The sequence below is a fragment of the Oncorhynchus clarkii genome, chromosome 24 (assembly GCF_045791955.1).
Source record: "Oncorhynchus clarkii lewisi isolate Uvic-CL-2024 chromosome 24, UVic_Ocla_1.0, whole genome shotgun sequence".
Lineage (NCBI taxonomy): Eukaryota > Metazoa > Chordata > Actinopteri > Salmoniformes > Salmonidae > Oncorhynchus > Oncorhynchus clarkii.
This window is the reverse complement of record NC_092170.1, coordinates 34847524-34874796: the sequence shown is the minus strand read 5'-3', so window position 1 is coordinate 34874796 and position 27273 is coordinate 34847524. Positions and strand designations below refer to the sequence as shown.

The following is a 27273-nucleotide window of genomic DNA, read 5'->3' as shown; positions in this document are numbered from 1 at the left end:
GCTAGACACTTGTTTGTCACAATGAGCGAGAACTACACTACAACAGTCGGTTTCCAAGGAGACGAGTCTTCGGAATATGGGAATTGTAGTTTAAATATTTAATTAAACGTATTTATTTTATTTATTAAATTGTACATTGTTGCAGAAAGCCCATTGAATAATGTTCAGAAATGTTCCCTTACAATAGAATAGTGTATACGTTTGAATAATTACTATTAATGTTTTATTCATAAGAAATTATGAACTGAAAACTACAGTAGATTTTTATTCGCTCACAAAATGGCGAGTTCTGCACAAATAACCAATTGGCGTCTTGCAGCTCTGAATGCCTCCAATAGGAAGGCTTGATAATCACCAGCGCCGAAATTTGAAAGAGTATACTTCTTAGCACTTCAAAAATAGACCTGGTGTTCGAAACACAAAGTTATTTTGGTAAGCGGGTGCTACCTAGAGTTTGGTATTTTCGAGACGGAATTTATAAATGTTTTCTACCAATAGCTAGCTAATTTCAAAGGTAAGACATACTTCTACTCGTTAATAGTTGTTTAATTAACAAGTTAATGTAACGTTTAGTTTGCTAGTCTCACTGACTGTTAGCTAGTAACTAACGTTAGCACTGGGAGTAACGTTAGCTCGTTAGCCGTTAGGTAGTAACCAGAAATTCCTTTCTTTAAGTACCATTTATAGCTGTCGAGTAGCTAGCTAACGTTAGCTATTACCCAGATATCTTTTTGAGATTCCTTTCTCTAAGTAACAAGTTACTTTATCTTTAGGTAACTAGTAACGTTAACTAAATAGCTACACTATATACAGTATACAAATGTATGTTGACACCTTCAAATGAGAGGATTCGGCTATTTCAGCACACAGCCTGTAATTTCCATAGATTAACCTTGGCAGTAGAATGGCTTTACTGAACCGCTCAGTGACGTTCAATGTGGCACCCTCATAGGATGCAACACTTCCAACTAGTAAATTCCTCAAATGTCTACCCTGCTGGAGCTGCCCCGTCAATTGTAAGTGCTGTTATTATGAAGTGGAAACATCTGGGAGCAACAATGGCTTGGCTGCGAAGTGGTAGGCCACACAAGCTCACAGAATGTGAGTGCTGAAGCTCGTAGCACATCAAAGTCAACTGTCCTCGTTTGCAACACGCACTGATGAGTTACAAACTGCCTCTGGAAGCAAGGTCAGAACAATAACTTTTCTTCGCGAGCTTCATGAAATGGGTTTCCATGGCTGAGCAGCTGCACAAAAGCCTAAGATCTCCATGCCAAGTGTCGTCTGGAGTGGTGTAAAGCTCGCCGCCATTGGACTCTGGAGTAGTGGAAAAGAGTTCTCTGGAGTGATGAATCACGCTTCACCATCTGGCAGTCCGACGGATGAATCTGTGTTTGGTGGATGCCAGGAGAACGCTACCTACCCCAATGCATAGTGCCAACTGTAAAGTTTGGTGGAGGAGGACTAATGGTCTGGGGCTGTTTTTCATGTTTTGGCCTAGGCCCCATTAGTTCCAGTAAATGGACATCTTAACGCTACAGCCTACAATGACATTCTCGATGATTCTGTGCTTCCAACTTTTGGCAACAGTTTGGACAATGCCTTTTCCTGTTTCAGAATGACAACGCCCCTGTGCACAAAGCGAGGTCCATACAGAAATGGTTTGTCGAGATCGGTGTGGAAGAACTTTGCAGCCATCTCCTCTCCTGTTATGACAGCCAAGGGGGGACCAACTCCATAATATTAATGCCCATGATTTTGGAATGAGATGTTTCCCGTGCAGGTGTCCACATACTTTTGGTCACGTAGTGTAGTTGGAGTTGCTGATAGCTTATGATAGCAAGCTAGCTTCTTAGACTGAGCGTTCTTCTTTCTTCCATACAGTGAATGATTGATACTAATGTCTGTCTGTTTTCCATTGTCTAGTGAGCAGCAAAGATGGTGCTTCACCTTGATAAAGAGCATGCACTGTTGGAATGGGTAAGTCTGCTTTGTTTTCTGTGGTCGTAACCAATATAAGCTCTAAGTACTTCGTTTGGTATGCCTTGCTAAATTGAATACATAATTTTTTTCGTCACTAGGTTAACCACCTGAATGTGGACGTCCCGGTGCGGCGCATCAACGATTTACAGGATGGCGTTTTGTTGTTGAAGCTCGTCTATAAACTGTGAGTAAAAACAATGTTCCGTAATAGCTTAGAACCATAGATATTTGTCCTCGTCTGGATTTCGCTGACTTGGTAGTTTTGCTTCTTGTGTTGATCATTGATGTTTGTGATTCTGACAGGAGAAAGGAAGAGCCCGGTAAGTCCTATTTGGACCAGCCTGTCCAGGAGAGGCTGAAAGTGGTCTCTGACTTCCTGCAAGGTGAGTCACACTCACTGGTCATGGGGGGGGGGGGGGGGGGTTTCCCCCACAGACACATGGCTAATAGTCCTGCTGTTGTGTTTTTCCAGGTGACTGTAGGTGCAGCACAGAACGGGGAGCTCTCATCTCTTGGGACAACATCTGCAATGGCCTAAACCTGGAGGTGGAGTTATCCAAGGTATCAGGTTCATACAACTGGGTTTTATTCACTGACCAAATGTGATCTCGAGCCCAAGTATACATCATGAATTGATGGATGGAATGCTCAGAGGCCACTGCATTGTGTTCAGCTCTACACTTGACCCAACTCTCTCTCAAAGCTAAGTTTATTGGTTACATGCAGTGAGTTAATGATCCAGCCCACCTCTAACCCAGATCCCCTGGGTGGCCTGTTTTTATGCTTGTGTTGTTCTCAGGTGCTTGTGCTCCTGTACTACCATAGTGTGATCAACAACCATGTTGACCTGAACCAACTGGAATACAAGTTTGAGGTAGGAGGGTCCTTGTGCTCTTAGTGGCATACCATGAACTTCCATTTTTTCTTGTTGCCCGATAGCAGTGCACTTATGTGACTAATTTCTGTTTTTCCTCCCTAAAGGTTGAGCTTGCCTCCATGCTCCGCTTTGTTTTGGACAATGAGAATAGCCTCTACTTGAGTGAGAACTTGGAGAAATATCTAAGGAAGAAGCGTAAGCCTTCACTCACATGTTTCAGGTTACGTTCAACACCTTATGGTTGCAGTACAGAAACACGCATACTCTTTCTCTCTCAGCCCTGTTTAGTTTCAACAGTGACATCTCCAGTACCTCCTCATCCTCCTTGTTCAACGATGAGGAGTCCCCGGTTTTCCGGCGCAGAAAGAAGATCGGTTCAGTTCAGTTTCTGGACCTACAAACTGTTGCGTCCTCGTCTGTCAGGTATTACTCTGTCCCTCCATGTCTCCTCTGTTAGTGCTCACTCGTTCCTCTTCTAGTATCCCATCTATGGTATCCTAGCTACAGCCCTAGTGAGTTACTAGTCTAGAACAGCTGATGTTTGCTCGCTGGACTAATGATCTGTACGCTAGGTGGGAACACTGATCTGTGTGAGTAACCGGTGCCTTTTCCTGTTTTCTCCCACCCGCCTGTGTAGTTCTCCCCTGCAGGATGTGATGAACACTCCTCAGTTCCAGCTGAAGAAGCTGCAGAGGCAGCTGCGTCAGGAGAGAGACATGAGGGATGAGCTGGAGAAAGACCTGACCACCAGCGCCACCACCCTCACCCAGAGAGGTACCTACCTACCTGGCTCTGTCTGATTTTAATAAGGATGTACCTGCTGTTTCTCCACTACTTCCTCTGGATTCTTACTGTTCCTGCTGATGAGTTCTGGCTGAACTTGGGATATTGTTAATTATCAGGTATCCTATTGAAATATTCAATGATATAGTCGAGGGTTTACGCCAGATGTTATTGGAACGCTGACTGCGAGCAATGGGTGATTAAACTTGGTTGGAGCTTTCATAGTGCCCGTAGATTTCTTACTCTGATATTTAGAACCTAACACTGCTCTTTCACCCTCCTGTAGAGAGTCAGATCTGTCAGTTGCAGCACCGTATTGAGAAGCTGCTGAGGGAACAGGCTGAGCAGGAGCAGGAGCCCCGGGATGAGCTACAAGAACTGCACAGCAAGAACGAGGGGTAGGAAGGGAGAGAGAGGAGGGTCAAGGTCATACTGAGGTAATGCTAGGTGTGTGTGTGTGTAACTGCGTTCTCTCTCTATTAGGCTGCGCACCCGTCTCCATGAGGTGCTGAAGGAGTGCCAGGCGTTAAAGACTAACTCCTCTCAGATGGAGCGGAAGGTGGATAACCTGACAGAGGAGAATGGCACCCTTTCTGCCCAGGTGAAGGACTCTCCTTGTACACGCTTCCTTCAAGGCCCAGTGCAGGAAAACATCTGATTTTCCCTCTATTTTTATATATATAATATAAACATTTCCCCCACACTGAGGTTGTGAAACTTATAATACCCTTTTAGTGTGAGATCTGTTTGATAAGACAGGCTGGAATTCCAGCCTATTTTGGTGGGATGGAGTTTTGGCCTGACCGGTGACCTCACCAGATGTTATAAGTTAATGGACCAATAACAACAGAGAGAGTTTCAAAACCTCTGCCAATAACAGCAATTTTTCAGGTTGCATATCCCTCCCTTTTAAGCTCGTCCAATTAGACCCCTCACTCAGACCACTCCCAGACAGTCCTAGAAAAAGGATTGCTTGAGAAATTGCTCTTTGCTAATGAGCTATTTTGGTTTATTTTTTGACAATTTTAATAGAAAAAATAATAACATTAAGGTACTAAATGTTTACCCAGAAAAGGTTTGATATTGAGATAAAAATGGCTGCAGTTTAACCTTTTGAAATGAAGTCATTTAAACCATACACAGCCTATAGTGATTTACTAACGGACAACTGTCTCATCATTTGTGTGTGTCAGATGCGTGAAGTGATTGCTCGGTTGGCGAGTGCTGAGGCTGAGGTGGACAGGCTGACTGAGGCCCAGGACTCTGCTCAGGGGGAGTGGAGCAGCAGACACTGCCACCTTCAGGCTGAACTCAACCGGGCCACTGCTCAGAAGGTGAGGCCTATAGAATAGGTCCCATATTCATAAAGCGTCTGAGTGGGAGTGCTGATCTTTGATCAGTCTTGCCTTTTTACAACACAATGACTAAAAATGACTTGGACAGCGGGGGCCTGCTTCTAGATCAGCACTCGGGAGACTCTTTATGACTAGAGGCCCAGAATATCTCAATTTGTGATTGCTCTCTTTACGTTCTCTTCATTCTTCTTTCTGTCTGTTAGGAGTGTCTGAATGAACAGATGCTGATCCTGCAGAGCAAGATCTCCTCTCTAGAGGACGAGCTGAGTAAAGCCAAAATGCAGGAAAAAGGAGAGGTTATGGGCCCTATCTTGGAGGTTAGCATTTACCCAGATACTTAAAGCTGGATCAATTGTCACAATGTTCAAGGGTGACATTACATCCAAATTTTAGTTTCAGTGTTTTTAACCACACGTCCTTCCTTGTTTACCCCCACAGTGGGAGCAGCTGAAACAGGAGCTGGCTGATGCCACCCTCAGGCACGCAGAGTGTGAGTGCACCATCGCCCGTCTGAAGGGGGAGAAGGAGCAGGCTGCCACCCTGCATGCCCAGGAGAGGGCCTCTCTACAGGCAGAGAGCCAGAGACTGCAGGTCCTGGTGACTGAACTCCAGGAAGCCCTGAGTGCTCTGCGGGCTGACAGAGAGGCTCTGGAGCTGGCCTCCAAGGAGGAGAGGGAGTCCCTGACTGCCCAGCTCCACACCCTGACTGCTGAGGTGGCCAGCCTTACCCAGACTGTACAACAAAGGGAGCAGGAGGTGAAGGCGCTGGGGGAGGAGGTGCAGCAGGAGTGCATTCAGAGAGGGGAGCTGAACCTGGCTATGGAGCGGCAGGAGAGGAAGGCCAGAGAGGAGATCCAGGAGCTGACCAGCCACGTGGACACCATGGGTGACTCTCTGAGGAGGGCTGAGGAGGAGGTGCAGGTCAGGGAGAAGCAGCTTACCAAGCAGCAGCAGGAGAGCGCTCTACAGAGGGAGGTCCTACAGGAGGAGATGGCTGCATCTGAGAAGGCGTTAAAAGAGCTGAAGGAGCAGGAGGAGGCCGTTAGAGAGGAGGCCACTCGACTGCACCAGGAGATAACTGCACATGCTACGGATCTCTGCAGCCTGAGGCAGGAGCACACTGCTCTGCAGGAACAATTGGCTAGGCAGCAAGAGGAGATCTCCCTAGAAAAGGAGGCGCAGTCCGAAGCCCACAGGGAGAAGGAAGCGGTGAGGGAGGAGCTCTCTCGACTCCAGGAGGAGGTGAGGAGCCTGGGGGAACAGATGGCCCAGCTGGAGGAGGCTCAGAGGGAGAAGGAGTGTCTCCTCCTCCAGTCCACAGAGAACATAGAGACCCTCCAGACAGAGAGAGCCACTGCCTCATCCCTCGCTGAAGCCAAAGACCTGGAGCTCAGCAGCCTGAGAGAGGAGGTGAGGGCCAGGGAGGAGCAGCTAGCCATGCAACAAGAGGAGTACCGCTTACAGCAGGAGGAGCTACGGGAGGAGCTTGCCGCTCAGGAGAATGAAATCAATAACATGAGAGAGCGGCTCGCTGGCCTGATGGACCAGATCTCTCTGCTGAAGGAGTTGTGTCAGGAGGGCAAAAACATGGAAGCCCTGAGAGAAGAGCACACTGCCCAGCTGGAGCAGCTGCGGATAGTGAAGGAGCAGGTCGAAGAGGTCCAGGAGAGGAATGAGGAGACCTCGGCAGCTCTCAGGGAGAAGGAGTCGTCTCTCAGGGAGAAGGAGGAGAGCCTCCGGAGGCTGGAGGAGGAGCTACAGTCCACCACCTCTCTTGCCTCCCAGAGACGACAGGAAGAACTGACCTCACTCAAGGAGGAAGTCATCTCGCAGCAGGAGGAGGTGGAGAGGAGGCGTGCCGCGGAGGCCCTGTCAGTTGAGGAGGCGAGGCAGTTGGCTGGGGAACAGGAGTCTAAACGTATGGAACTGGAGGAGAGCGTGTCAGCCCTACAGCAGCAGCTGGACTCAGCCATCCAGGACAATGATAGGAAGAGACAGAAGTGTGAGAGGCTGGAGCAGGACCTGGAGCACAGAGGAACACTGGTGGAAGAGCTGAGGCAGCAGGAGGATAGCGCCAGACTGGAGGCCACTCGACTCCGCCAGGAGATCTCTACACATGTCAGCCATCTGGAGGTCGTGCAGAGGGGGAAGGAGGAGCTAGCCAGGCAGCAGGAGGAACTGAGAGGGGAGGTGTCCCTTCATCAGCAGAGAGCTTCAGTGCTCCAGCAGAGCCTGGAGGTGCAGGAGGTTGCTATGAGAGTGTTAAAGGAGCAGACTGAGAGCACCAGAGAGGAGGCCACTGTGAAGATGGAGGCCCTACAGGCTCAGCTGGAGGTAGTGTCGTCTCTGGCTGCAGCTAAAGACCTGCAGCTCAGCACTCTGAGAGAGGAGGCCACTACCTTACAGGAGCAGCTAGCTAAGAGAGAGCAGGAGATCTCCCTTCAGAAGGAGGTGCTGCAGGAGGCCCACATGGAGAAGGAGTCAGTGGAGGTACTGAGAGAGGAGCTGGCCAGGCAACAGGAGGAGCTGAGAGAGGAGTTAATCCGCCAGCAGCAGAGAGCTCAGTCCTTAGAACAGAGCCTGGAGGAGCAGCAGGAGGCCCTGAAAGAGCTGACCGTGAAGGAGGAGAGAGCCAGAGAGGAGGCCACTCTGAAGATGGTGGCCCTCCAAGCAGCTAAGGACTTGGAGCTCAGCACCCTGAGACAGGAGGCTACACAACTCCGCCAGGAGATCTCCACACATGTCAGCTGTCTGGAGGAGGTGCAGAGGGGGAAGGAGGAGCAGGAGGGAAACACAAGAGAAGAGACAACTGTGAAGATGGAGGCCCTACAGGCTCAGCTGGAGGTAGTGTCGTCTCTGGCTGCTGCTAAAGACCTGCAGCTCAGCACTCTGAGAGATGAAGCCTCTCTACTCTGCCAGGAGAACGCCAAACGGGCAGCTGATCTAAAGGACGTGCAGTCAGAGAAGATTCGGATGGAGAGCATGTTGAGCGAGGAGCACAGAGCCTTACAGGAGGAGCTGGCCAAGGAGCAGGAGGAGCTGAGGGGAGAGGTGTCCCTCCACCAGCAGAGAGCTGCAGAGCTCCAGCAGAGTCTGGAGGAGAAGCAGGAGGCCCTTAGAGAGCTGAAGGAGCAGCTTGTCCAGCAGCAGGAGGACAGCTCCCTACAGAAGGTCTTGCAGGAGGCCCAGGCTGCAGCCCTCCAGGAGGAGGCGGTAGACGCTCTGAGAGGGGAGGTGACCCTCCACCAGCAGAGAGCTGCAGAGCTCCAGCAGAGCCTGGAGCACCAGGAGGCTGCCCTGAGGGAGCAGGAGGCGAAGAGCACAGAGGAGGCCACTCTGAAGATGGAGGCCCTCCAAGCAGCTAAAGACCTGCAGCTCAGCACTCTGACAGAGAAGGCCACTACCTTACAGCAGCAGCTAGCTAAGAGGGAGCAGGAGATCTCCCTTCAGAAGGAGGTGCTGCAGGAGACCCACATGGAGAAGGAGTCAGTGGAGGTACTGAGAGAGGAGCTGGCCAGGCAACAGGAGGAGCTGAGAGCGGAGTTAATCCGCCAGCAGCAGAGAGCTCAGTCCTTAGAACAGAGCCTGGAGGAGCAGCAAGAGGCCCTGAAAGAGCTGACCGTGAAGGAGGAGAGAGCCAGAGAGGAGGCCACTCTGAAGATGGTGGCCCTCCAAGCAGCTAAGGACTTGGAGCTCAGCACCCTGAGACAGGAGGCTACACAACTCCGCCAGGAGATCTCCACACATGTCAGCCGTCTGGAGGAGGTGCAGAGGGGGAAGGAGGAGCTGAGGGAGCAGGAGGGAAACGCAAGAGAGGAGGCCACTGTGAAGATGGAGGCCCTACAGGCTCAGCTGGAGGTAGTGTCGTCTCTGGCTGCAGCTAAAGACCTGCAGCTCAGCACTCTGAGAGAGGAGGCCACTACCTTACAGGAGCAGCTAGCTAAGAGAGAGCAGGAGATCTCCCTTCAGAAGGAGGTGCTGCAGGAGGCCCACATGGAGAAGGAGTCAGTGGAGGTACTGAGAGAGGAGCTGGCCAGGCAACAGGAGGAGCTGAGAGAGCTGACCGCGAAGGAGGAGAGAGCCAGAGAGGAGGCCACTCTGAAGATGGTGGCCCTCCAAGCAGCTAAGGACTTGGAGCTCAGCACCCTGAGACAGGAGGCTACACAACTCCGCCAGGAGATCTCCACATATGTCAGCCGTCTGGAGGAGGTGCAGAGCGAGGGCCCCCTGAGAGAGGAGCACACTGCCTTACAGGTGCAGCTGGCCAAGCAGCAGGAGGAAAACTGCCTACAGAAGGGACTGCTACAGGAGGTGCAGGCCACAGTCCTCCAGGAGAGGGAGGCCAAGGAGACACTGAGAGGGGAGGTGTCCCTCCACCAGCAGAGCCTGGAGCACCAGGAGGCTGTCCTGAGGGAGGATCTAGCCAGGCAGAAGGAGGAAGGGCAGGCAGCAGGCCAGGTGGAGAAGGAGTTGATGGAGCAGTTCTCTGTGCTCCAGCAAGAGAAGGGGGCTCTGTTAACCCGGGCCCTCCAGGCAGAGCAGAACCAGAGCGAGCTGGAAGGGAGCATGGCTGAGCTGCGAGCCCAGGCAGAGAGCACAGAAAGTGGCCAGAGACAACAGCTGGATGCCCTGCTCCTGGAGAAGGAGAGGCTGACTGAGGGTAACCAGGTCCTGGAGATTAAATGTAGTGCCGCCCAGAGGCTGGAGGTTGTACTGCAGGAGGAACTGGCCTTGCTGAGAGAACAGATGGAGGGAACAGAGTGGGAGAAGCAGGTCAGAGATCTACGGAAACAACTTGCTGCCAACACTGAGGTAGTGGAACACTACAAAACACAGGTGAGTCTGACCAGTAAACACAACCACATAACACATCTCTGAGCTAACACACACCTCACCCTGGCAGTGGATAGAATTATTCAGGTTTGTCTTGGAGGTTGAGGTGTGGTATATTTTTGTTCCCAGGTTGAGAAAGCCAAGAGCCACTACTCGGGGAAGAAGCAGCAGCTTGTGGAGTCTCAGGAGCAGGTGACGGAGCTGCAGCGCAGCCTAGAGGTCAGAGAGCATGAGGTCAACGCTGTTACCACAGAGATGAAGCTGCTGCAGAAGGAGCTGGAGAAGGCCAGGAGCAAAGAGAAGAGCCTCGGTTCCAAGATCAACACTCTGGAAGCACAGGTATACCTCTCAATCAGGTTATATTATGCATTCTATCATACAGGATGTCAGCTTCATGTTGACATGAAACTGACATTATTTGTGTGTTTTTTACAGCTTGCGTTTGCTGATCGTCACCTTCGGGAGCAGAGCCAGGTTCGACCTGAGAGGGGACCAGGCAGGATTGAGAAGATGAGAGGGGGTAGAGAGAGTGTCTACCTGAAAGTCCCCCAGAGCCAGACTCACCAGGAGATCAGCGGCGACAGCCTGGACCTGAGCCTGGACGACTCCCTCAACACTACCACGTAACCCACCTTCTCTTCCGTCTCCATCTCCTCTGACCTTGACTTGTATACCAGTCACCTAGCTGCATCTCCCTCTCTCCCTGCCCTGTAGGAGGCCAATGGAGCCTGACGAGTCCAGTACTCCCCTGGTGCGTAGCTCGGAGCGCGTAGCTGCTAAACGGCGTGCTCTGGGAGGGGATTCACTGGAGACCCTCTACTTCACCCCCATGAATACCCGTCAGATCAACAGGTAGGTTTAGAATGTGTGTTCGGCACCACTAGTTTAACTGCTACTATAAAGAAGTTCATCAGGGTTGTTCTCCCCAGGACTGGCACCACTAGTTTAACTGCTACTATAAAGAAGTTCATCAGGGTTGTTCTCCCCAGGACCGGCACCACTAGTTTAACTGCTACTATAAAGAAGTTCATCAGGGTTGTTCTCCCCAGGACCGGCACCACTAGTTTAACTGCTACTATAAAGAAGTTCATCAGGGTTGTTCTCCCCAGGACCGGCACCACTAGTTTAACTGCTACTATAAAGAAGTTCATCAGGGTTGTTCTCCCCAGGACCGGCACCACTAGTTTAACTGCTACTATAAAGAAGTTCATCAGGGTTGTTCTCCCCAGGACCGGCACCACTAGTTTAACTGCTACTATAAAGAAGTTCATCAGGGTTGTTCTCCCCAGGACCGGCACCACTAGTTTAACTGCTACTATAAAGAAGTTCATCAGGGTTGTTCTCCCCAGGACCGGCACCACGAGTTTAACTGCTACTATAAAGAAGTTCATCAGGGTTGTTCTCCCCAGGACCAGTACTGAGCGCCGGCTGGAGAGCAGCATCACATCTCTGGGAGAGCTGGCTCTGGACTCAGCCAGGAAGAGACCACCCACCTCCTCAGCTAGACGCCGAAGGACCACCCAGGTCATCAACATCACCATGAGCAAGGTGGAGGGAGCACTGGGACACCTCTCACTGCACGTTTTCTCTCTCTCTCTCTCTCTCTCTCTCGTTCTCTCACGTTCTCTCACTGCACGTTCTCTCTCTCTCTCGTTCTCTCGCTCTCGCTCTCTCTCACTTCTCGCGCTCACTCACTACTCTCACCTCTCTCTCTCTCTCACCTCTCTCTCACCTCTCTCACCTCTCTCTCTCACCACTCTCACCTCTCTCTCTCACCACTCTCACCTCTCTCTCTCTCACCACTCTCACCTCTCTCTCTCTCACCACTCTCACCTCTCTCTCTCTCACCACTCTCACCACTCTCACCTCTCTCTCTCTCACCACTCTCACCTCTCTCTCTCACCACTCTCACCTCTCTCTCACCACTCTCACCTCTCTCTCTCACCACTCTCACCTCTCTCTCTCTCACCACTCTCACCTCTCTCTCTCTCACCACTCTCACCTCTCTCTCTCTCACCACTCTCACCTCTCTCTCTCTCACCACTCTCACCTCTCTCTCTCTCACCACTCTCACCTCTCTCTCTCTCACCACTCTCACCTCTCTCTCTCTCACCACTCTCACCTCTCTCTCTCTCACCACTCTCACCTCTCTCTCTCTCACCACTCTCACCTCTCTCTCTCTCACACCTCTCACCTCTCTCTCTCTCACACCTCTCACCTCTCTCTCTCTCACACCTCTCACCTCTCTCTCTCTCACCACTCTCACCTCTCTCTCTCTCACCACTCTCACCTCTCTCTCTCTCACCACTCTCACCTCTCTCTCTCTCACCACTCTCACCTCTCTCTCTCACCACTCTCACCTCTCTCTCTCTCACCACTCTCACCTCTCTCTCTCTCACCACTCTCACCTCTCTCTCTCTCACCACTCTCACCTCTCTCTCTCTCACCACTCTCACCTCTCTCTCTCTCACCACTCTCACCTCTCTCTCTCTCTCACCACTCTCACCTCTCTCTCTCTCTCACCACTCTCACCTCTCTCTCTCTCTCACCACTCTCACCACTCTCTCTCACCACTCTCACCACTCTCTCTCTCTCACCACTCTCACCTCTCTCTCGCGCTCACTCTCACTTCTCTCTCTCACTTCTCTCTCTCGCTACATTCTTGGGAGCACCCTGTATCACCTTTTGGTTTTCAACTCACATCTAGCGGTCTTTTAGGTTGGTTGACCTGCTGAGGAGTGAGTGGGATGGTTGACTTCTTCTCCCCCCCCCCCCCATACAGACGACTCCTGGTCGCAGAGGAGCAGGAGGGGATAGTGACAACGAGACGTTCTACAGCCTGGCCTCCGTCCACTCCCATCCCAACATCACTGGAAGAACACACACTGCACGACCTGTCTCCATGGAGATCTTCCACACACCCGGAAAACCTGCCGTTGCGTTGAGCGATCAGCTCCTCAGTCTCCCTGGATACCGTCGCAGCACCGTCCACGTTGCAGCTCCACAGAGTACGAAACGTTTACACACATTCTACAACGAGCCCCTTGTCCTTAGCCGGTGACACTTCTCCATTGCCTTCCACATGTTCAAGGAGGCACCAAGAGGTTGATTGGCCCAGAGTTTGTACTACAGTGTGTTTATGTTCTGCACGTTGTGTAGGTACGGGCCAGTTCTGTGTGGGGGCAGAGAATGAGCCTGAGCATGCTGCTGATGACTGGCTACGCATCGCTGAGCTGCAGGCCAGAAACCAGTCCTGTCTGCCTCACCTAAAGAGCAGCTATCCTCTGGAGTCCAGGGTACACTGTTCCTCACTCTCCATCTAGCCATCTGTCACTTTCTCAAAAATATGTTTTGCTTGTAATCATCCTATCTCCAAACCCTGCCTCCTCCCCCTTGCAGCCCAGCCTGGGACCGTCCTTTGAGTTCACTGACGATGACCTGCGCATGGGCGACCCCACGGAGACCATCCGTAGAGCCTCTGTGATGCCCGGACAGATTCAGGAGTCTCTGTCATCCCACCGGCTCTCACTCCACCCGGGACCGGCCGACAGCACCACGGCCACCAGGCCAGCCTACGACTCTCACCGCCTCTCACTGATGCCCCCCAAACCTAAAGCCAGCAGCACCCTGAACAACCAGAACACGCACAACCTCAGGGGGAGCAACCTGTCACTCAAACGCTCAGCCAAAGACCAGGAACCAGACACACCTGAGGTGAGGGTGAGGGTGGAGGGGAGGTGAGGGTGGAGGGGAGGATGTAGATGTTAATGTGGGGATTCAATCATTAACCGGTTTGTTTAATTCTACATTTACTGAATTCTCTTTTCTCAGGCTAAGAGGATGGCAACCAGCTGTTTCCCGCGCCCTCTTACCCCTAAAGGAGGTCGTTTCAGCTCATCCAACAACCGCCAGCCTCTTAGCCCTGTGAGTCTCTCTCTTCCTCTGGTTTGTTTTCTTAGCAGCAATGGTTGTTAGCATACTCCAAACAGTAGGCCTAAAATATCCACCCATCCTCTCTGTCAGGCTGAGCGGAGACAGTCCATGGTGTTCTCCATTGACAACACGCCTCGTAAGGCAGCTTCCAAGAGCGGCTTCCTACAGAGAGGCATGAGTAAGATTCGCAGCTCCACCCGTAAATCCCCAGGGAACAAAAGCTCCCGTGTCCCGCGGTCCGGAGATGGGAAGTCTCCCCGCAGTGGAGCCGGGAGTGTGAAGTCCCCTCAGCCGGCAGGGAAGGCACAGAGGAAGTCCCCACGGACCAACAGCAGCAAGTCTCCAAAGAACCCCACCAGCGCACGCAAGGTGAGAACCACTTCCTTTCTCTAGACAAGCGTCATATGATCATTTGCATACGAGATGATTTCTAGCCACATTGGACATGCTGTTTGACCCCTCCCCCCCACCACCCCGTATCAGACCATGTGTCTAACTACAGCGATACGGTGTGTGTTTAGGAACCTGAGGTGTTGGTTGGAAAGCCCATTCATCTGAGCAGGTTTTCTATCATTTCTGTTTCACTCAGCTGCTTTGTTAACTGGGCTGTGCTGCAGGGGTGTGTCTGTCTGAGGGGGGGGGGGGGGTTACGGATCGTCCCTTGGGGTTACGGTGTTAGTTTGTGGTGACGTGTTTTCTAAATTCCCTGTTTGCTACATTACACCAGACTGTCTGCAGGACTGTGTAATAACATGCCTTTTGGGAGCACTACTTCCAGCGTTTTGACAGTTGGCTCATTTCGTCAATGCAGACCTGCTATTCACTTAGGTGTCTGGGTGATTTATCCAGTGTGTTCCTCTCTTCTCACTAATAAAACATGTTTTTTTTTCCCTCTCTCTCTCCACAGATGAACTTCAGGAGAAAGATGTGAATGAACATCTAATCGCCCTAAACACTTTAAACTCTCCCAAGAATAATCATTTTATGTGCAATAAATACAAGTGTACTTTCACCAGAGGTTATATTATATTTACTTAGTGCTATTTTGGGTTTTAATAATTTGGTTTCTTTTGAGATTTAAAATCTCAATGTTTTATTTAATTTGACCTCCTAATGATGTAAATGTATTAGTTAAGCCCTGTTCAATGGGGTGGTGAGGTATCCAATACTGTTATAGGTCACCTACTGTACGTGTATACTGGTACACTGAATCATGATGATGATGATGATGATGATGATGCATTACACTTTGACTTTTTCATCATCTTCTTTGGCTTTTTAAAAGTCCCCCCCCCCCCCCCCCCCCCTTTTTTTTTAGCTTTAGAACCTTTTTGTATCATATATATATATATATATATATACACACACACGTATTATCTTTCAAATAAAAAGTATAAAACAATCTAGCAAATATTTTGAAAGGTGAAGTTTTGTGAAGGGAATTCCACGTTTTACCTTGTGGCAGTGCGACTTAATCCAAAATAACGGTCTGGATTTAATGCTCAGAAATTCCATAGAGAAAGGTTTCCATTCCCAAATACTACACGGTCATTAATTTGTGAGTAGGGTATTCGACTGTATAGTTTGGAAATATTTTCAAAGACCTTTTGATTAAATTCTGTCCAGAATGTCAACCTGCCAGTGTCTTAATTTGGTCTGTAATACAATCTGAAGGGTACAAGTACCACCAGGCCATAGTCAGCCTACCTACCTACTTCAACCCCCTGCCACTTCATTCATTTCACCGACAGCCCCAGAATCTCTTCCCCGTCACAGGAGACTTGTGATTTGAGCCTGTTAGTGGAACCGAAATGGACTCTGATTGGTGAGATGAGTGGACCAGTATCACTGTCTGTAAGGCCCCTGAAACAAGTGTTTGAATGATTTTAGAGTCTGATGACTCGTGTGTTATCATGTTTAAATAAAAAATGAGTCATTGGAGCTATTTTCCCTTTACATTAAGATGACCAAAGTTTTAATTTGTTGTGACCCCAGGCTGTTAGCTTCCTGGTTAGAGAAACCTGTACATCTGGTTACAGCTAGAGGCTGTTAGCTACCTGGTTACAGCTAGAGGCTGTTAGCTACCTGGGTAGAGAAACATGTACATCTGGTTACAGCTAGAGGCTGTTAGCTACCTGGTTACAGCTAGAGGCTGTTAGCTACCTGGGTAGAGAAACATGTACATCTGGTTACAGCTAGAGGCTGTTAGCTACCTGGTTACAGCTAGAGGCTGTTAGCTACCTGGGTAGAGAAACATGTACATCTGGTTACAGCTAGAGGCTGTTAGCTACCTGGTTACACCTAGAGGCTGTTAGCTACCTGGTTAGAGAAACATGTACATCTGGTTACAGCTAGAGGCTGTTAGCTACCTGGTTACAGCTAGAGGCTGTTAGCTACCTGGTTAGAGAAACCTGTACATCTGGTTACAGCTAGAGGCTGCTAGCTTCCTGGTTAGAGAAACCTGTACATCTGGTTACAGCTAGAGGCTGTTAGCTACCTGGTTACAGCTAGAGGCTGCTAGCTACCTGGGTAGAGAAACATGTACATCTGGTTACAGCTAGAGGCTGTTAGCTACCTGGTTAGAGAAACCTGTACATCTGGTTACAGCTAGAGGCTGTTAGCAGACTTTCATAACTGGCCTTTCCAGGTCCAACTGTCACTTTGGGAAACCAACCACAGCCTACGCAATTAGTAATACACCTTTTAGAGAAAAGTGAATCTGTTTTATTTGCTGTCAGGATCCTGCAGGGGAGCTGGAACCAGGTGAGGCCTCCCTCCAGTTATGACTTCTGTGGAGAAGAGGACGAGAACATCAGAGGCTCAGAGCTTTTCTGGGAAACTGGAACTACACAACTCCAAAACAAATTTATAAAGTCCTTCTTACATCAGCTGATATCTCAAAGTGCTCTACAGAAACACAGCCTAAAACCCCAAACAGCAAGCAATGCAGGTGTAGATGGCTAGGAAAAACTCCCTAGAAAGGCCAGAACCTAGGAAGAAACCTTGAGAGGAACCAGGCTCTGAGGGGTGGTCAGTCCTCTTCTGGCTGTGCTACACAACTCTTCACCACTCACACTATGCTATCACTGAGTATTACACACATACTGGCTACATAGCTAATGCCTGCTGGACTGTTAATTTATCACGGTATTCCACTTTGTTAATTTTTTGTTTATCTGTCAGCCCTAGTCCCGAACTCCGGTCCTGGGTGGAGTTAACCAAACCTCTGCCCATTCATCGCCATTTTACCTGTTGTCTTAGCTGATTAGCTGTTGTCTTAGCTAGCTCTCCCAATCAACACCTGTGATTGCTTTATGCCTCGCTTTATGTCTCTCTCAAATGTCAATATGCCTTGTATACTGTTGTTTAGGATAGTTATCATTGTTCGAGTTTACTGCGGAGCCCCTAGTCCCACTCTACATGCCTCAGATACTTCCTTTGTCCCACCTCCCACACATTTTTTTTTATTTCACCTTTATTTAACCAGGTAGGCTAGTTGAGAACAAGTTCTCATTTACAACTGCGACCTGGCCAAGATAAAGCATAGCAGTGTGAACAGACAACACAGAGTTACACATGGAGTAAACAATTAACAAGTCAATAACACAGTAGAAAAAAAATAGTCTATATACATTGTGGGCAAAAGGCATGAGGAGGTAAGCGAATAATTACAATTTAGCAGATTAACACTGGAGTGATAAATGATCAGATGGTCATGTGCAGGTAGAGATACTGGTGTGCAAAAGAGCAGAAAAGTAAATAAATATTAACAGTATGGGGATGAGGTAGGTAAATTGGGTGGTCTATTTACCGATAGACTATGTACAGCTGCAGCGATCGGTTAGCTGCTCAGCTAGCAGATGTTTGAAGTTGGTGAGGGAGATAAAAGTCTCCAACTTCAGCGATTTTTTTTGCCATTCGTCACATGCGGTGACCTCACCCTGTATAACCAGCATGTCCAGAGATGCAACCTCTCCTGGGCTTACCTCCACTGTACCTGCACCCCACCATACCCCTGTCTGCACATGATTCCCTGAATCTATTCTACCATGCCCTGAAATCTGCTCCTTTTATTCTCTGTCCCCAACGCACTAGACGGCCAGTTTTGATAGCCTTTTGCCGTACCCTGATCCTACGCCTCCTCTGCTCCTCGGGTGATGTGGAGGTTAACCCAGGCCCAGCGTGTCCCCAGGCACTCTCATTTCTTGACTTCTGTATTCGAAAAACCTTGGTTTCATGCATGTTAACATCAGAAGCCTCCTCCCTAAATTAGTTTTACCCACTGCTTTAGCACACTCCGCCAACCCTGATGTCCTAGCCGTGTCTGAATCCTGGCTTAGAAAGGTCACCAAACATTCTGAGATTTTCATACCCAACTACAACATTTTCCGTCAAGATAGAATTGCCAAAGGGGGAGGAGTTGCAATCTACTGCAGAGATAGCTTGCAAAGTTCTGTCATACTTTCCAGGTCTACGCCCAAACAGTTTGAGCTTCTAATTTTAAAAATGAATCTCTCCAAAAATAAGTCTCAATGTTGCCGCCTGTTATAGACCCCCCTCAGCTCCCAGCTGTGCCCTGGACACCATATGTGAATTGATTGCCCTTCATCTATCTTCAGAGTTTGTTCTGTTAGGTGACCTAAACTCAGATATGCTTAACACCCCGGCAGTCTTACAATCTAAGCTAGATGCCCTCAATCTAAAATTATCAAGGAACCCACCAGGTACAACCCTAAATCCATAAACATGGGCACCCTCATAGATATCATCCTGACCAATTTGCCCTCTAAATACACCTCTGCTGTTTTCAATCAGGATCTCAGTGATCACTGCCTCATTGCCTGCATCCACTATGGGTCCGCAGTCAAACGACCTCCACTCATCACTGTCAAACGCTCCCTTAATCACTTCTGCGAGCAGGCCTTTCTAATCGACCTGGCCGGGGTATCCTGGAAGGATATTGACCTCATCCCGTCAGTCAAGGATGCCTGGTCGTTCTTTAAAAGTAATTTCCCCACCATATTGAATAAGCATGCCCCTTTCAAAAAAAGTAGAACTAAGAATAGATACTGCAATAGCATCGAATAGTCCCCGCGATATGCAACTGTTCAGGTAAGTCAGGAACCAATACACGCAGTCAGTCAGGAAAGCAAAGGCTAGCTTTTTCAAACATAAATTTGCACCCTGTAGCTCTCCAAAACGTTTTGAGACACTGTAAAGTCCATGGAGAACAAGAGCATCTCCTCCCAGCTGCCCACTGCACTGAGGCAAGGAAACACGGTCACCACGGATAAATCCACAATAATTGAGAATTTCAATAAGCATTTCTCTACGGCTGGCCATGCTTTCCTCCTGGCTACCCCAACCCAGGCCAACAGCTCCGCACCCCCCGCAGCTACTTGCCTGATCCTCCCCAGCTTCTCCTTCACCCAACTCCAGATAGCAGATGTTCTGAAAGAGTTGCAAAACCTGGACCCCTACAAATCAGCTGGGCTAGAAAATCTGGACCCTCTCTTTCTAGATTTATCCGCCGCCATTGTTGCAACCTACCAGTCTGTTCAACCTCTCTTTCGTATCGTCCGAGATCCCTAAAGATTGGAAAGCTGCTGCGGTCATCCCCCTCTTCAAAGGGGGTGACACTCTAGATCCAAACTGTTATAGACCTATATCCATCCTGCCCTGCCTTTCTAAAGTCTTCGAAAGCCAAGTTAATAAACAGATCACTGAACATTTAGAATCCCACTGTACCTTCTCCGCTGTACAATCCGGTTTCCGAGCTGGTCACGGGTGCACCTCAGCCACGCTCAAGGTACTAAACCATATCATAACCGCCATTGATAAAAGACAGTACTGTGCAGCCGTCTTCATCAACATGGCCAAGGCTTTCGACTCTGTCAATCACCGCATTCTTATCGGCAGACTCAATAGCCTTGGTTTCTCAAATGACTGCCTCGCCTGGTTCACCAGCTACTTCGCAGACAGAGTTCAGTGTGTCAAATCAGAGGGCCTGTTGTCCGGACCTCTGGCAATCTCTATGGGGGTACCACAGGGTTCAATTCTCGGGCCGACTCTTTTCTCTGTATATATCAACGATGTCACTCTTGCTGCGGGTGATTCCCTGATCCACCTCTAAGCAGACAACACCATTCTGTATACCTCTGGCCCCTCTTTGGACACTGTGTTAACTAACCTCCAAACGAGTTTCAAAGCCATAAAACACTCCTTCCGTGGCCTCCAACTGCTCTTAAACGCTAGTTAAACTAAATGTATACTTTCAACCGTTCGCTGCCCGCACCCGCCTGCCTGACTAGCATCACTACTCTGGACGTTCTGACCTAGAATGTTTGGACAACTACAAATACCTAGGTGTCTGGCTAGACTGTAAACTCTCCTTACAGACTATTAAACATCTCCAATCCAAAATCAAATCTACAATCGGCTTTCTATTTCGCAACAAAGCCTCCTTCACTCATGCCGCCAAACATACCTTAGTAAAACTGCCGATCCTCGACTTTGGCAATGTCATCTACAAAATAGCCTCCAATACTCTACTCAGCAAACTGGATGCAGTCTATCACAGTGCCATCTGTTTTGTTACCATAGCCCCTTATACCACCCACCACTGTGACCTGTATGCTCTAGTCGGCTGGCCGTTGCTACATATTTGTCGCCAGACCCACTGGCTCCAGGTCATCTATAAGTCTATGCTAGGTAAAGCTCCGCCTTATCTCAGCTCACTGGTCATGATAACAACACCCACCCGTAGCACGTGCTCCAGCAGGTATATCTCACCGGTCATCCCCAAAGCCAACACCTCCTTTGGCCGCCTTTCCTTCCAGTTCTCTGCTGCCAGTGACTGGAACGAATTGCAAAAATCGCTGAAGCTGGACACATATTTCTCTCACTAACTTTAAACATCAGCTTTCTGAGCAGCTAAACGATCGCTGCAGCTGTACACAGCCCATCTGTAAATAGCCCACCCAATCTACCTACCTCACCCCCATATTGTTTTTATTTACTTTTCTGCTCTTTTGCACACCAGTATTTCTACTTGCCCATCATCATCTGCTCATCTATCACTCCAGTGTAATTCTGCTAATTTGTAATTACTTTGCTACTATGGCCTATTTCTTGCCTTACCTCCTCACACCATTTTCACATTTGCACACCATTTGAAAATACACAGCCCAAAACAATTGCTTTGTGTTTGAATGGTTATTTGTAAAAAAAAAATATAATAATAATAGTCAACCAAATTGTATTTGAAAATCCTTTCAAATACAGTAGTGGAAAAAGTACACAAAAGTCATACTGTAGTAAAAGTAAAGACATCTTAATATAAAATGACTCAAGTAAAAGTGAAACTTGAGTAAAAGTCTAAAAGTATTTGGTTTTAAATATACTGAAGTATTAAAAATAAATGTAATTGCTAAAATATACTGAAGTATTAATTGTAAAAGTATAAATCATTTCAAAATCCTTATATTAAGCAAACCAGACAACACAATTATCTTGTTTTTTTTAAAGCCAGGAGCCCACTCCAACACACTTAATTTACAAACTAATAATAATGTTTTGTGAGTCCTCCAGATCAGAGGCAGTAGATGACCAGGGATGTTCTCTGTTTAGTGAGTCCTCCAGATCAGATGCAGTAGAGATGACCAGGGATGTTCTCTGTTTAGTGAGTCCTCCAGATCAGAGGCAGTAGATGACCAGGGATGTTCTCTGTTTAGTGAGTCCTCCAGATCAGAGGCAGTAGGGATGACCAGGGATGTTTCTCTGTTTAGTGAGTCCTCCAGATCAGAGGCAGTAGGGATGACCAGGGATGTTCTCTGTTTAGTGAGTCCTCCAGATCAGATGCAGTAGAGATGACCAGGGATGTTCTCTGTTTAGTGAGTCCTCCAGATCAGAGGCAGTAGGGATGACCAGGGATGTTTATCTGTTTAGTGAGTCCTCCAGATCAGAGGCAGTAGGGATGACCAGGGATGTTCTCTGTTTAGTGAGTCCTCCAGATCAGAGGCAGTAGGGATGACCAGGGATGTTCTCTGTTTAGTGAGTCCTCCAGATCAGAGGCAGTAGAGATGACCAGGGATGTTCTCTGTTTAGTGAGTCCTCCAGATCAGAGGCAGTAGAGATGACCAGGGATGTTCTCTGTTTAGTGAGTCCTCCAGATCAGAAGCAGTAGAGATGACCAGGGATGTTGATAAGTGTGGGAATTGGACAATTTTCCTGTCCTGCTAAGCATTCAAAATGTAATGAGTACTTTTGGGTGTCAGGGAAAAATATAGTAAGTACATATTTTCTTTAGGAATGTAGTGAAGTAAAATTAAAAGTTGTCCAAAATATAAATAGTAAAGTACAGATACCCCAAAAAACGACTTAAGTAGTACTTTACACCACTATTAAAATATGTATTTAATAACTGGGTTAAATGCATGGGAGTGTATTTGAGTTTTATCTAAAAATGTCCACATGTATTTCCAAATACATTCCCAAATTTAACTACTTGTTTTTTTTCTTAAAATAAAGGAATTGAAAAGTAATTTAAATAACTGAGATACCCTCTTCCTTCCCTTTCTCCCTCTCTCTCTCTCCGTCTCCCTCTCTTCCTTCTCTCTCTCTGTCTCCCTCTCTTCCTTCCCTCTCTCTGTCTCCCTCTCTTCCTTCCCTCTCTTCCTTCCCTCTCTCTGTCTCCCTCTCTTCCTTCCCTCTCTTCCTTCTCTCTCTCGGTCTCCCTCTCTCTGTCTCCCTCTCTTCCTTCTCTCTCTCTGTCTCCCTCTCTTCCTTCTCTCTCTCTGTCTCCCTCTCTTCCTTCTCTCTCTCTGTCTCCCTCTCTTCCTTCCTTCCCTCTCTCTCTTCCCTCTCTCTCCGTCTCTTCCCTCTCTCTCTGTCTCCCTCTCTTACTTCCCTCTCTTCCTTCTCTCTCTCTGTCTCCCTCTCTTCCTTCTCTCTCTCTGTCTCCCTCTCTTCCTTCCTTCCCTCTGTCTCTTCCCTCTCTCTCCGTCTCTTCCCTCTCTCTCCGTCTCCCTCTCTTCCTTCTCTCTCTCTTCCTTCTCTCTCTCTGTCTCCCTCTCTTCCTTCCCCTTCTCTGTCTCCCTCTCTTCCTTCCTTCCCTCTCTGTCTCTTCCCTCTCTCTCCGTCTCTTCCCTCTCTCTCCGTCTCCCTCTCTTCCTTCCTTCTCTCTCTATGTCTCCCTCTCTTCCTTCCCTCTCTCTGTCTCTTCCCTCTCTTTCTCTCTCTCTTTATTTAGCTGTGATTCAGTATGGTGAAGTGTGGTCTGATGTGGAGAGACAACTGTATCTATGAGGGTATTCCCCGGGCGGGCCAGCATCTGTACCTTAAGTATGTCTACGTTGAACCCTAAATCTCCACAGCGGGGTCAACCCCCTGCACGAGGTTCGGCCCGATTCCCCTCCCCAGGTCGCCTTCCCAGACAGCATGATTGGTGGGATTGGGCAGAGGAATGGGCTAATTTGGACATTCCATTTGTGTTTCCGTTCCGGGAGATGCAGTCGCTGAGGGAGCGGAACATAGTTGAGAAGAAGGACATCAGTAAGTTGGAGCTGCTGCAGATGTACCACAATGAGACACGCTACATGGACTTTCTGGAGCAGCCAGACTGCAAGGTGCTGTTTGTCAAGAACGGGATCGACATCTACCAAGGAAAACTCAACTTCAAGGTACTGACACTCTCTCTGTCTCACTCACTCTCTCTCTCTCTCTCTCTCTCACACACACACACTCGTAACATCCTAATCATTACAAAACATATATTCGATCAAATAAACAATTACATTGTTTGTTAACCAAATTCGACACTTATTGACCTCCGAACAAAAACTCCTTGCTCGATGAGAGAGAAAAAACGCCACCTGCTGGAGAAGAAAGATATTGACAGTGCAGTTATTTCTCTTGCTTCGTCTCTTCGTACATGCCTGCAAACAACACTGGCTGGCTGGTTAACGAAAGTTCCCGAACTCCACCGGCATTTCCCGGAACTGTGTGCGGCAAATGTACAGGAGGAAACACATGGCCAGGCACGCTTATCAACTGCATAATATAGATCAAAATATTGTATTAAACATCTGGCTGCTTTACATCCTAATTGAATATAGTATATTTGAATAGCCCGACGAGTTATCTCAGTTCGTTCATCATGACGTTGATGTGCTACAACAAAGGTTGCGGACAACGATTTGACCCAGACGACAACGCTGGTGGTAAGTGGAGCTAAAAATGAATTTAACTGGCTGTGTATAACAACCTATGAATGTCTACACGCGGCATTCTCAGTTTAGGAATAGTTGAATGTTAGATATTGTACACGTTCTTTACTATTAGCAAGTGACAGCTGCAAACGTGTGCCTTTGTGGATTTTTGTGCGCCACTCCCGTTATGAACACGGCGGAGACGTAAATATTACCAGGGCGGATCACCGACATTTTTTTGTATGATCTGAAAGGAATGTGTTGATACAATGAAATATACATTTTTCATGTTTTATGAAGCTAGATAGTTATGTCCATATTTTGCTCTATCATATTAATGAATGTTCTCCTCCATAGATGCCTGTACCTTTCACCCTGGCGTGCCTGTTTTTCACGATGCTCTTAAGGTAGGGTCAACCTTACCCTGACAGAACCACTAAACACAGTATGTGAGTAAGACTGTTGGGACAATAACGGTAAGGCTGCTGGTTCGAATCCCAGCGACGACTAGGTGAGACATCTGTCCACGTGCCCTTGAGCAAGGCACTTTCTCCTGTAAGTTGCTCTGGATAAAAGCATCTGGTAAATGTACAGTGGTGTCCTCTGCTAATCATCTCTCATTCATCTCCACTTACCTGAACACAAAACATAGGTGATAAAAGCAGATGAAGGAGAGGAAACGAGGTGGAGAAAGATTTTTATAGACTATTGACTGTGTGGGTAATGAACCCGTATTGTGGTTGACCTGACTGTCCTGTAGGGCTGGTCCTGCTGCACGAGACGCACCACGGACTTCTCAGACTTCCTCAGCATAGAGGTGAGTTAACCCCCCCCCCCCGGCTCTGTCTGCTCCCTCTCCCCGAGATAGAAGAGAAGAGGCCTTTGTAAAGTTTCAGAAGTGTTCAGTATTAAATGTGGATATGCTAAAGTTGAAGGGTGAGTTTCTCTCCTCAGGGCTGCAGCAGAGGTATCCATAACAGAGAGAAGCCAGTGGAGCCGATCCTGCCTGAGGTGACGAGCTCAGAGGGGAGGAGAGAGAAGGGGGAGGAGCTAAAGCCTCGTGGTGACCCCTATATCATTCAGGCTCCTAAACCACTAGAGCTGATACACAGACCCAGGTAACACACTTTACTCAGGTGACACACACACAGTTTGTGTTTATCCTTAGTGATCATGCGTGTGTGTGTTTCAGTGGTGATGAGCCCCTGGTCAGACTTCAGCAGAAGGTGTTCTCCTCTCTGAGACAGGCTCTGGAGAAACTGCAGCTGGCAGAGAACAGCCAACCTCACAACACAGGTATGCTGCTGTCATAATGGACCTTTAACCTGGCTCTGATAGGATTGAGAGGTGGGTGGCTCACAGGCTCTCTGTCACTGTCTCTCACTAGAGGAAGACGGGGAGGAGGTGAAGATTGGCACGTCCTGTAAGAATGGAGGCTGCTCCAAGGTAGAGTACTACTCCATTTCTCAGTGTGTGTAGAAGTTACCAGTCATGGCTCAGAGAGTGATGAGATGAATAGCTGTTTTGATTTAGTGTATTGTGTTGGTGTGTGTCCTGGTTTCTCTCCCTTGCAGTCTTTCTCTGGTCCAGGGAGTAACGAGGAATGTAAACACCACCCTGGAGTCCCTAACTTCCACGAGGGGTGAGACCCAAAAACACTTGAGATTCTGATGTCCTCCTCCTGTACAGTATATCTGGATAGATGTGTGATCAATGACTGTTGTTGGCCTCTGTTCTGGGCTTGTCCCCTGTCTGTCAGGATGAAGTTCTGGAGCTGCTGTAGGAGGAAGACGTCTGACTTTAACTGTTTCCTGGCCCAGGAGGGCTGTACCACAGGAAGTCACCTCTGGAGGAAGCCAGACAAGGTCAGCATCTCTTCAGAGTTTAGCTCAGGCACTGACTCAGACATATTCACACAATCAGAAGTGCGCATGCCACCCCCCTATTTATTTCTCTCTGCCCCCTCCAGGGGATGAAGGTGGTACCGTGTAGATTTGATTGGCACCAGACAGGCGGCCAAGTCATCATCTCGATCTATGCCAAGAACTCTCTACCAGAGTTCAGCTATGCAGAGGCCAACGGCACCACGGTACACACCACACACAGGCAAACAGATATTTGAAAATGCTTGCCTTTTGTGTCAGTGGTTAGTATATCTGTGTTCTAGGTGATCATCCGTGTGGTCTTTGAGGGAGAGAAGGAGTTTGAGCAGAAGATCAACTTATGGGGGGTGAGTGATGAAGATGATGGTGGTAACGAGTGATGAGGGTAATGAGCTGTTCATTGTGACCGTGTGGATAGGCAGAAATCATCATATAAAGTAACTATTAGAACTCTTAAGTCATTTAATAGGATCTCTGTGGTAGTCATAGTTCATCTCCCTCTCATGTCTCCTAGGTGATCGATGTGAGTAGCAGCGTGGTGAACATGATGTCTTCCAAGATGGAGATCTCTATGGGGAAGGGGGAGCCAATCACCTGGGCCCGTCTGGACCTACCCACTCCCACAGACACGCCCACTGAGGGGGGGAATGGGATTGGAAAGGCGTAGGTGTAGAACTAGACAGAATGAAATCAATCACATGGTACATGCTCCTCCCATATGTTTTAGTGAACCTGTTGAAGATCGGCTGAGAGCAGTATTTATTTCTGACATTCTACTCAGAATGCGGAGGCTAAACTTCACTGAAACACTGTCTGAAGGCGACAACCATCAGGTCTTCCTACTGAAACACAGTAACCATCAGGTCTTCCTACTGAAACACAGTAACCATCAGGTCTTCCTACTACCTCCTCACTTGAAAAGAGATGCAGGCAGCTATCACCCTAGCATCCCTCATCAGGATCTGTATCTAAGGAGCAATTGGGGACAGCCAGTCAGAATGTAAACTGTTCTCAAACACACACACACCAGAGGAGGACGGGCTCATTGGAATGGCTGGAAGGAATTGAACAGAGTCGAATGTGGTTTCCATATGTGTTTGATACCTTTTCATTTATGCCACACACACACACACACACACACACAGTCCTTCTGTTCTTTGTCAATTGCATGTGAGAATATTTGTGCCATTTATTGATTTTAGTTGCTTTTCTAGAAAATGTAACCTGTCAAATGAAGTTCTCTTGCTTTAACAGTCTTTTTGTTTAGGGTTTTAATTGTTTTTGCTCACTTCTGAGATCTGTGATTTAGTTTCACTCTTTACTTGCTGTAGTTAGCTTTATTTGCCTTGTATGAAAACAATGTGCTCTCCCACAGACTTAATAAACCTCTGAACCTACATTGTAATTACAGTGTCGGC

General features: G+C 48.3%; 3 protein-coding genes across 3 annotated transcripts; all 3 read left to right on the top strand.

The window, feature by feature from the left end:
- Window positions 1–393: 393 nt before the first annotated feature.
- On the top strand, window positions 394–2881 carry LOC139382648 (nuclear mitotic apparatus protein 1-like). The gene is made up of 6 exons (XM_071126740.1): window positions 394–514; window positions 1927–1980; window positions 2082–2167; window positions 2287–2366; window positions 2456–2544; window positions 2783–2881. Exons 2-6 carry the CDS (start codon window positions 1939–1941, stop codon window positions 2879–2881), a joined length of 396 nt encoding a protein of 131 aa, XP_070982841.1. The 5' UTR covers window positions 394–514; window positions 1927–1938.
- Window positions 2787–14986, top strand: LOC139382878 (nuclear mitotic apparatus protein 1). Its single transcript, XM_071127123.1, has 20 exons — window positions 2787–2857; window positions 2965–3055; window positions 3139–3283; window positions 3498–3634; window positions 3930–4041; window positions 4127–4244; window positions 4837–4977; window positions 5202–5315; window positions 5437–9834; window positions 9961–10170; window positions 10267–10454; window positions 10546–10683; window positions 11241–11379; window positions 12614–12839; window positions 12991–13127; window positions 13231–13545; window positions 13663–13755; window positions 13855–14133; window positions 14286–14326; window positions 14672–14986. Exons 2-20 carry the CDS (start codon window positions 2980–2982, stop codon window positions 14673–14675), a joined length of 7011 nt encoding a protein of 2336 aa, XP_070983224.1. The 5' UTR covers window positions 2787–2857; window positions 2965–2979; the 3' UTR covers window positions 14676–14986.
- Window positions 14987–23761: 8775 nt separating this feature from the next.
- Window positions 23762–27273, top strand: LOC139382519 (cysteine and histidine-rich domain-containing protein 1-like). Its single transcript, XM_071126613.1, has 11 exons — window positions 23762–23984; window positions 24330–24379; window positions 24733–24789; window positions 24927–25090; window positions 25165–25268; window positions 25360–25418; window positions 25547–25614; window positions 25732–25837; window positions 25942–26061; window positions 26140–26202; window positions 26370–27273. Exons 1-11 carry the CDS (start codon window positions 23921–23923, stop codon window positions 26520–26522), a joined length of 1008 nt encoding a protein of 335 aa, XP_070982714.1. The 5' UTR covers window positions 23762–23920; the 3' UTR covers window positions 26523–27273.

What these genes read in the sequence shown, in the direction of transcription:
- LOC139382648 (XM_071126740.1), top strand. Translation starts at nt 1,939, where the DNA reads ATGGTGCTTCACCTTGATAAAGAGCATGCACTGTTGGAATGG. An exon ending in GGTCTCTGACTTCCTGCAAG is followed by an intron (nt 2,367 to 2,455) that starts GTGAGTCACACT and finishes GTGTTTTTCCAG; the next exon opens with GTGACTGTAGGTGCAGCACA. An exon ending in TGGAGGTGGAGTTATCCAAG is followed by an intron (nt 2,545 to 2,782) that starts GTATCAGGTTCA and finishes TGTTGTTCTCAG; the next exon opens with GTGCTTGTGCTCCTGTACTA.
- LOC139382878 (XM_071127123.1), top strand. Translation starts at nt 2,980, where the DNA reads ATGCTCCGCTTTGTTTTGGACAATGAGAATAGCCTCTACTTGAGTGAG. An exon ending in GAAATATCTAAGGAAGAAGC is followed by an intron (nt 3,056 to 3,138) that starts GTAAGCCTTCAC and finishes TTTCTCTCTCAG; the next exon opens with CCCTGTTTAGTTTCAACAGT. An exon ending in ACCGCCAGCCTCTTAGCCCT is followed by an intron (nt 13,756 to 13,854) that starts GTGAGTCTCTCT and finishes CCTCTCTGTCAG; the next exon opens with GCTGAGCGGAGACAGTCCAT.
- LOC139382519 (XM_071126613.1), top strand. Translation starts at nt 23,921, where the DNA reads ATGACGTTGATGTGCTACAACAAAGGTTGCGGACAACGATTTGACCCA. An exon ending in CCCAGACGACAACGCTGGTG is followed by an intron (nt 23,985 to 24,329) that starts GTAAGTGGAGCT and finishes TCTCCTCCATAG; the next exon opens with ATGCCTGTACCTTTCACCCT. An exon ending in GTCCCTAACTTCCACGAGGG is followed by an intron (nt 25,615 to 25,731) that starts GTGAGACCCAAA and finishes CCTGTCTGTCAG; the next exon opens with GATGAAGTTCTGGAGCTGCT.